The sequence below is a fragment of the Meriones unguiculatus genome, chromosome 12, assembly GCF_030254825.1.
Source record: "Meriones unguiculatus strain TT.TT164.6M chromosome 12, Bangor_MerUng_6.1, whole genome shotgun sequence".
Classification (NCBI taxonomy): Eukaryota; Metazoa; Chordata; class Mammalia; order Rodentia; family Muridae; genus Meriones; species Meriones unguiculatus.
The window spans coordinates 72,401,429-72,410,907 of NC_083360.1; the positions used below are offsets into that span (position 1 = coordinate 72,401,429).

Below are 9,479 nucleotides of genomic sequence, written 5' to 3' on the forward strand. Positions count from 1 at the left end.
GGGTCTAGGGATCTTGACTGAGGTAAACATAATACCTGTGGGTGTCGGGATTGTCCTAGTTCTAAGATAGAAGCCACTTAGTCTGTTGTAAAGCACAGTGGCATCATTGATAAGAATGGCCTTATGACCTAAAAACAGTGCTCAAGATTTAAGGAAAAAGGTCTGGAATAAGTAAAGACATAAGTTGTGGGAGATATAAGCAGAGCCTGTCTCATCAGACAGCGAAGGATCATCAGGTTCTAAAACTACATCATGCCTGGCGTTCCACCACGTCCAGCTAAGTACCTCACTCCATGGAAGAGTTAAGTTGTATGCTTAACCTTCCTGAATTCTCCAGTGCTTATCTGTGTGCACAAGGCCTTTTTATCCTCTATGTGTGTTTAGGGATGACTACTTGGGATTGGCTATCTTACTGGAGGGCTAATCCCCAAAGAATGCTGATTGTTCCTCTCTCAATGCTTGTTAATGACCCATAAACCCTCCACTTAGGCATAGAGCTTTGTTAGATCACCCCATCAACACTGCCATGTCACCTGGTGTCCTTGTGATGGTCTTGTTCAAGCGACCATATTTTAAGATTTAGTAATGCAGATTTCCTGTTCCTCCAGCCCTTAAAATCTTCCGGCTCCCACTTTTCAACATTTCCTGAGTGTTAGGTATGGACTTGTGTTGTAGATGCGTACGTTGGTTTGGGAACCCACAGTCCGTTCTCAGCATTTGGGACAATAGTGGATATCTACAGTGGCCTTTGTCTGCACAAAAAGTTATTTTGATGTGAGATGTGAACAATACTTACCTGTGGACAGAAGGAATTATAATGCAGTTATAACGTACAGTAATTAGAAAAGTGCCAATAGTAGATTCTCCCCTAAGGTCCATGAACTCAAAACCAAAGGTTGTTGGTTTCGTTGAAAGTACAGAACAAGATTTCCCTTCTTGAGTAATACTTAAGTTCAATTAGACAGCTGTTGGTTTCTCTAAGATATGAGTCCCACTGCTGTACATTTGGGAATATCTTGCTATGCTGATCACTGCTGTACTTCACAGGTTTTACAGCTTGGGAAAACTGCTGATTACTTTTCTCCTTTAGTAGCATGCATAATATCTTCAGATTCTATGGGAGCTGGTATATGTGGAGAGGCTTCCAAATCAGATCTAAGTTGTGTTTAACTCCTGTGTTTGAAGTGTCATGTCCACTTAGATATAGCCCATAGGAAGCTTAGTCTTCATGTGGGTTCTCTAGTAAGGGGAGCAGGGGCTGTGTCTGACATTGACTCAGTGGCCTGCTTTTTGATCACCGCCTCCTGGGGGGCAGCCTTACTAGGCCACAAAGGAAGATAGTGTAGCCAGTCCTGATGAGACCTTATAGGCTAGGGTAGGATAGTAAGGTAGGAGTACTTTCCCTATCAGTGGACTAGAGGAAGGGCATAGGGGGAGAAGAGAGAGGAAGGCTGGTACTGGGAAGAAATGAGGAAGGGGGCTACAGCCAAGATACAAAGTGAATAAATTGTAATAAATAATAAAGAAAAAGAAAAAAAAACTGGAAAAAAAAAGAAAATGCCCTAGAGTTGGATCATATAAAGAAATTTTCTTAATTGGGGTTTTCTTCTCTCAGATATCTTTAGTTTGTGTCAAGTTGACATAAAACTATACAGCAGAGTATAAATTCTTGTGTGTGTGTTCACAGGATTGTGTGTAGGGTAAAATCAAAAAGATCTCTGCTGTTGCCAATTTGAAAATTATTTTGAACATGATCACTTGGCAAGATATTTAATCATGTAATTTCAACTCAGCATTGACCTATGCATGCCCCTAAAGGCCATGTATTACCCCTAAAGGTCATAAACTGACACACTACTCTGTTTCTTAGACTATTTTTAGGAAGTGAGACCTTTGAGAGTATGGGTGATGCTTGATAGCATAATATCTATAAAATTTAAAAAGTATTTAGGGTATGCCAACAAATTGTTTTTCAATCTCAGGATACAATCCATTTAAATATTTGGAGTCAAAATGTTCTGTTGAGCTTCGTTAATATTTTAGTTCTTGAATATTTATATTCTATTTATTTACAACCCTTAAAAGTTGTAAGATACCTAATTAATGACATCATAATAGTCTAGAAAAGGTTTCAATTAAAAAGGATATGTATATGTTAAACCAATATTAACCAATCACAAACTATACATTCTGTGTGAGGACCCATGTGTGCATGCATGTGTGTATGTGTGTATAACCAGAGTGCAATGTATATAGTTCTCTTGAATGTTAAGCTGTTATCACAAATGTCTGGAGTACTATGCTGAAAACTTTTAAATTCCTATCAGCACAAACAGTTGCAGAATTTAAATATATACAAAATAAAATGAACACAAACCGTTTCCCCTTTAAGTTATATACTTATATATACATGTGAAATAGAAAATTTACTAAATATAGGCTCTGAAACTACATCATTTGTTTGTTTTTTTAAATTTTATTTTATTTTATTAATTACACTTTATTCACTTTGTATCCCCCCATAAGCCCCTCCCTCTTTCCCTCCTGGTTTCACCCTCCCCTCCCCCTTCTTCACACATGCCTCTCACCAAGTACACTGATAAGGGAGGTCCTCCTCTCCTTCCTTCTGATCTTAGTATATCAGATCACATCAGGAGTGGCTGCATTGTCATTTTCTGTGGCCTGGTAAGGCTGCTCCCCTCTCAGGGGGAGGTGATCAAAGAGCAGGCCAATCAGTTTATGTCAGAGGCAGTCCCTCTTCCCATTACTATGGAACCCACTTGGACACTAAACTGCCATGGGCTACATCTGTGCAGGGGTTCTAGGTTATCTCCATGCCTGGTACTTGGTTGGAGTATGAGTCTCTGGGAAGACCCCTGTGTTCAAATTTTCTGGTCTGTTGCTCTCCTTGTGGGGTTCCTGTCCTCTCCAGATCTTACTATTTCCCACTTCTTACATAAGATTCCACGCACTCTGCCCAACCGTTGGCCATAAGTCTCAGAGTCTGCTTTGATAGGCTGCAGGGCAGAGCCTTTCAGAGGCCCTGTGTGGCAGCTGCAACTACATCTTAATGACACACACAATTGTCAAAGTGGTTCATTACAAGAATGTTCTTAGAAAATTTTATGACTACATTTTCTTGCTCATATATAAGAAATTGTTTTTTTGTGTGTTCAAAAGAAGTGAACATGTATGAAAGGTCAAGTTAATCTATATATAAATCTGTAGGCACTATTGTCTAACTCTATTTTATTTGGTGTTCCTTAATGCCTGTACCTCCCTTCCAATCCCCTGACCCTAAGTAGGAGAGAAAGATGGTTAGAAGAGACAGAGGACATGGAGCTCTTTAGACTTAGTTCTGGCTGGTCATCGGGTTCTTTGGGAAAATACCAATCTCAGTCATCAGGATATCTAGCACTCCAGCAACAGTAAACAGCAAACACAGCCAGATGAGCAAGCAGTTTGCTTCCTTCTCTGTCTCCTCAAAGAGAGTTCCTCCTCTCTCTGGGATTTGGTATTTATACTCTCTCAGAGTCATTAGGATTCCAGTAACTGCAGCTGGACCATGCCCTTCTTTGAGCCTTTAAGCAGCACAAGGCAATCATTAGCTGTGGATAAACTAAAAGCACCTCCATATTCCACACCTGGGATTAAAAGAATAACATATATATATATATATATATATATAATATATATATATAACATAACTGAGTTTTTAAAGAAACCAGAATTTCCACTACATAGAACAATTCTGTCTTTTTATTTTTTTTATTTTTATATGGTTTTATAAGTTTTGGTTTCAATGGTGCTTGCTCTTACAGTTAAAAGATTTTTAAAGATCATTTTTGTTATTTTTTTAGTTATTACATAACTACATACATGTGGCACATTCTCCATATTGTCTTGCTCTTGTCTTTCCCCATAGTCTCCTTTCTTTCCTACGTTTCCACTTCTATATCCTATACACATACATACACACACACGCACACAGAGATACACACAAACATTTTAATGTAGCCGTATAAAATCACTTTTGTACCAGTGGAAATGGGTAGAATGCACTGAAAATTCCTATGTATGTATATATAAAAATGTGAGTGTATATTTGTGTGTGCACATTTGCTTTTACATTTGATTATCTTTTTCTTTTTTTTTTTTTTTTTTTTTTTTAGAAACTCTACTCAAAGAGAAAAAAACAATAGGAAACATTTTAAGGTCCCTAGATAACATACCCTTAACAGGGAATACCTACAATGAAACAATCTTCTTCACTATGTCTCAACCCTTAAAAGACTCACTATCCCATAATACCACCACAGTGGTGGGAATGGAGCTGTAATAGATAAAACTTTTGGCCTCAAAGAACCACTAAACTATGGGAACTGTAATGATAATTAAGTAATTCTACCACTGAATTTTACAATAAGGCATATTTGTTATGGATTAAACATGTCATTCATTTCTCATTGTTGAGATATGCAAATCTTAGCTGAAGGTTTACCTTTTGAAAAATAATCAAGAGTAATTCTTACACTCAGGTGAGGCTATAATCAACCTGTTTTTCTTAATCTTTTATTTCCTTTGAATGGATATATTTGCATACTCTCTATCACATATTCAATTATATCATTACACACACATACACACATACATGCAAACACATATACATAATTTTTCCATGATAGTGCCTACGGTTTGCATATACAGTATAATTTTGCCATGATAGTACATGCCTTTATCATGGAACTCAGAGGCAAAAGCAGGCAGATCTCTGTGAATTCAAAGCCAGTCTGATCTATACAGGAAGCTTCAGATGACTTAAGAATACACAGTTAGACTCTCCACAAATCAAAACAAAGAAGTATAAAAGTAGAAAGACCAACCTATAATTAATCAACATGTCACTAAATAGAAATGTAAAATGTGAGTCATCAAAAATTTCCAAATAGTTCATGTCAAATTCTCAGTAAAAATACTTTCCTTTTACAAAAAAAGTATCAAGTGTTCTTTTTGTTTTAGAATCAAGCCCATAGTGGTAAAATTTTTAGCATACATTATAAATTAAATTTATTAGCTTGGTATTATTTTCATTGTACTAATAACATGAGTTGGCAAACCTGACTTTAAAATATTTAAGTGTGGCAAGGATAGCTGGTTGTATGATCAGTGGTGTAAGGTCTTATTTTATATTGCTATTTTTACCATCCCAATTTCATACAGAGAGTAACAGCTATAAACATCCTATTAAAAGCCAATTATTCTCAACATAATTTTTGCTGAAAACACATTCTGTTTGCTTATATCAATAAACTGCAAAGCCTCTTTTCATTGTATGACTAATGTGAAATTATGACAATAAAGTGTTCCTTTAACACACTAGAATATACAGCACTTTTAGTTTTGTACTGATTAAACTAGACAGCTGGTAATTTGTGTAATATCAACTTTATCCACTCTTTAAATTTAGACTATATGTTTTGTTATAGCAAGTCATCTTTCACAATCCAGTGTACTTAACCCATGGCCAACAGGGAAGTCATTATGGTGGAAATGTGTATTAGCTTTCTCCCATTTTGTAGAATGTGTGGCTTTGACAGTTTTTAACATCTTTCATGAAATTTGCACAAAAGGAAATCTATGTCTGTACCTCGTTGCATTTTCCCACTAGTAAATCTAGTAAAATTAAAAAAAATAGTAAATCTAATTTGCTATTTATTCACAATAACATGATCTGAACCTTTAGAACAAAAAGCTCAAAGACCATATAAAAAATATTTGCTTTGTTGAATTTTCTCAATTTTGTAGTAGTCAGAAACTCCTGTAAACATTGTTTTACATTATTATTTTATTATAAAGATTTCATCCCCTTTTCCCTTGTAAGCATTAAAAAACATCAACATATTTATGAAAATACTGAAATGCCATATTTAAAAAAAACAAAGCAGTAGTATTTCCAAATAAAATATGGACTTGCTATTTTTATGCCAGAAAACGCCATTCTCACCGATTGAGCACTTACTTTAACGCAGGTACTTTACTTCTAATATCTCAGTAAATGTTTTACAATACTTGAGGTAGATCTTGTATTCATTTCACTAATTAGAAAAGTAAGTCCTAGAGAAATTAAGTAAACTAAAGCTAATGCTACAGTGAAATACATTTAGGAAATATAATCCTTTCATTTTATTTTTAAGCTCTAATGTCTTCTATAAATGCTTTATTTGCCTGTAAAAACATGAAATGAATAGAAGTATTAGTTTTCATGTACCTACTCCTTCTCAGCGAATTCTTTCTCATATACTTTAGCCACAGAGGAGGATGTCAGTAATTCACAACTGAACAAGTTACCTATTAGAAAGTATTCTCAAACATTTTTTTAACAAGGAATATCATTTAATTTCCTTGGCCCTTGTTTTGTAATAAATACTTGAAATGTGCTTAAACTTATTTGGAAGTTGTTGTATAGAGCATACATTTCGTTTCTTTACATTGCTACTTACTTGTTGCCCTTCCCCCCTCAAAATGTTTCCTATTGTTTAAACACTTCTGCACCTATGATGTACAGAGTCCTCAAAAACAACATTGCCAAGATGAGTGCACCTATGCTGAACACTTTTGCAAGAATCTCCTTTTCCCTGTCTGCAGGTCTTTCACAGGTTGTCTCCTCCCACAAGCAAGCCATAAATTTCATTACTCTCTTTTCTGTAAGACAAGTTAAAGAAACTTTCCTCAGACAGCTATAAAATGTACAAGCACTACTTTAAATATCTTATGCTTCCTTTTTTTGAGATAGCCATAAAGAAACTATCTAGTCTTACTTGATACTTGCCATAAGACCAACATTTTGAATGGAGTCATGACCTGTGCCCGGGGGAAAGAATGAAGCACAGAGAAGTCAAGAAAAGAGTAAACAGATGGGCATTCCTAGGTTTCCCTCTCACCCTGTAACTATTAGTCTGTAATTACGATTCACTCACTTTTACAGGGCTACACATTCATTCAGTGGTTTCAAGAGTTTCCCCTGGAAACTCTGCGACATGTGAAGTTTTAACTCTGCTTTCCTCTGTTTGACCTGACTTTTGTTATAGCACTGTCATCAATGATCCTTACGGTGGATAAAGAAAGATAGCACATCTTTTTGTTCCTACAAGTTTTATGGGAAACATTGCGTTTTCTTGACTGCTTAGTAGGCAAAATGCAATGAAAGTGATCATAGGACATGTTGCTGGTGGTGGTGGCCTGTAATCCTAGCACTTAGTAGGCCTAGGTGGGAGGACAGAGGCCACATAGGGCTACCGAACATTGCCCTATCTCAAATAAATATTAAATAAAGTTAAGAAGAGAAGCTTGGAGCATGTACTGTTAAGACTTTTGTTTGTTTTCTGATATCAAGCATACAACTGAAACATAATTCACTAGGGATTTTTGTATAATAATGTGCAAGTCATTTATAATTTCCTGAAAGTTATTTAAAATCAGGCAAAATAATTCCATGAACTACTGAATAAGCATTGCTAAACTGTTGTAATTATAAGTTTTCAAACTATCCTTAGATTTTTTTAAAGATCTTGTGTAAATAATCCAAAACATTATAAAAGGAAAACAAAGCCAAGTACTAAAATATTAAACATATATGCACATATAAGCCTAAAGGAACCAACAAAGCTTAAAACACATAAAATAATACTCAGAAATTTTAATGCACCAGTTTTATTTATCAACTCAAATTATCACCTGTCAGAATATACTCTAAAAACGTCTCTGGAGGTCAACGCACCAGAATATATTAAACATATGTTGATTGGAGTGATGGTCAGTTATAAATACTTTCTTCTCTATAAAAAGGTAGTACTTCATGGGATATCCAAGTAATACCAGTTTATAAAACATACTCAAAATGTGGGTCATATAAGAGATAATAGCAGAGAGTTTAGGGGGCAGAAGAATGAACAGGCATTAACCAACTCAAATACACTATTCATCCTTCAGGGTGTCAAAAACTGGGAGGGGAAAGAAAAAAAAAAAAGATAAACTGGTCCTCACAACACTTTGAAACCTTCAAGAATTTAGGAGATGCTGCCAGGCACCCAGTTCTTGCTGCCTGAAAGCCAGCCCTGGAGTCGGAGGCCTCTCTCACTACACTAGCAGGGTCCTTGGCAGTTGCTCCGAGCACACGTGGGAACTTGGAGGCTCTTTCTCCTGTCCATCCCGCAGGCCAACGGATGTGACGCCCGGAAGTGGCCTCGGGAGGGGCCTAGGTCCGGGGAGCACTGGTCCTGAGCTTCCGCGTGCTGAGAGAGGGGCGTGGCGCCAGGGGGCGGTCCGCGCGCAGGCCCCGCCCCTCCCGCCGCGCGGCGCGGTCCGGCTATGGCCAGGGCCCGGGAACGTCCGGGTCCTCGGCGCGCGGGCCGGTGGCGGTTTTCCGGGGCGACGGCTGCTCGGTGTCCCCCGGCGGGCGCGCGGCCTGCTGCTCCAGGTGCAGCTGCAGCAGGGCGCGGCGGTACATGACCTCCAGCCTCTGCAGCCGCGCGCGCAGCGCCCTGGGGCTGCCCGGCTCGTCGTCGGGGTCCCCGGCGGCGGCCCGGCGGTTGGCGGCGGGCTCGCCCGGGCCGGGGGTGGCGTCCGCGGCGTCGGGGTCGCCGCCGTCGCCGGGCCTCCGCAGGGCCTGGCGGAAGAGGCTGCGGTTCTCGCGCTTGAGCCGCCGGTTCTCCAGGCGCAGGCGGGCGTTCTCCTCGCGCAGCCGCGCGTTCTGCCGGTCCCGCTCGTCGCGCGCGCGCAGGGCCTCCAGGTGGCTGGCCGCCAGGTCGGCGAAGCGCTCCTCCAGCTGTCGCCGGGCCCCGCCCGCGCGGCCTCGCCAGCCCACGCCGACGCCCTCACCGCCCCGGCCCGGGCGGCCCGACTCGCCGCGGCGCCCGCCGCCGGCCCCGCCGCAGCTCCCGCGCCGGCCGGCGCCACCACGCATGCGCCACATCGCTCCGGTCCGCTCGCGCCGCCAGCTTCCGTGGGCCCGGGGGTGCCGCGCGCGGGGCGCGGGCGGACTCGGGGCCCGGCCGGGCGCTCGCTCGGGCGCGGGCCGAGGGAGGAAGGTGGCGGGCGGCCCTGGCGGAAGGCCAGGGGAGGCCGGGAGTCGGCTCGAGCCGAGGCGTGTCCTCGGCCGAGCGCTCCCCCCCCCGGGCCTGCGGTCGCCGGGTGGCTCACACACGACGCCCCCGGGGAGCGCTGCTCCGCTCGGCCCCGGGTCCGCGCCGGCAGAGCCTCGTCCTCCGCGGGCTGCTGCTGCCACCGCTTCCCTGCGGGCCCGGCCGCTGCGGAAACACGCCCGCCTCGTCCCGCTCTCCAGGCACAGCTGACTTTGCGACTTACGAGGCGGCCCCTGAACTAATAAAATGAGTTTCTGAGACGGCTGCGGAGCACGTCGATTCGATAATTACAGCGCTTGAAACCTACCTGCTTAGCCATGCCCGTGTTTAAGAAACACA

At 41.5% G+C, this 9,479-nt stretch overlaps 1 protein-coding gene across 1 annotated transcript; it reads right to left on the reverse strand.

Moving 5' to 3' along the window:
• Positions 1-8,213: 8,213 nt before the first annotated feature.
• Tusc1 (tumor suppressor candidate 1) lies at positions 8,214-9,083 on the reverse strand. Its single transcript, XM_021628698.2, has one exon. It carries the CDS (start codon positions 8,969-8,971, stop codon positions 8,366-8,368), a length of 606 nt encoding a protein of 201 aa, XP_021484373.1. The 5' UTR covers positions 8,972-9,083; the 3' UTR covers positions 8,214-8,365.
• Positions 9,084-9,479: the final 396 nt, after the last annotated feature.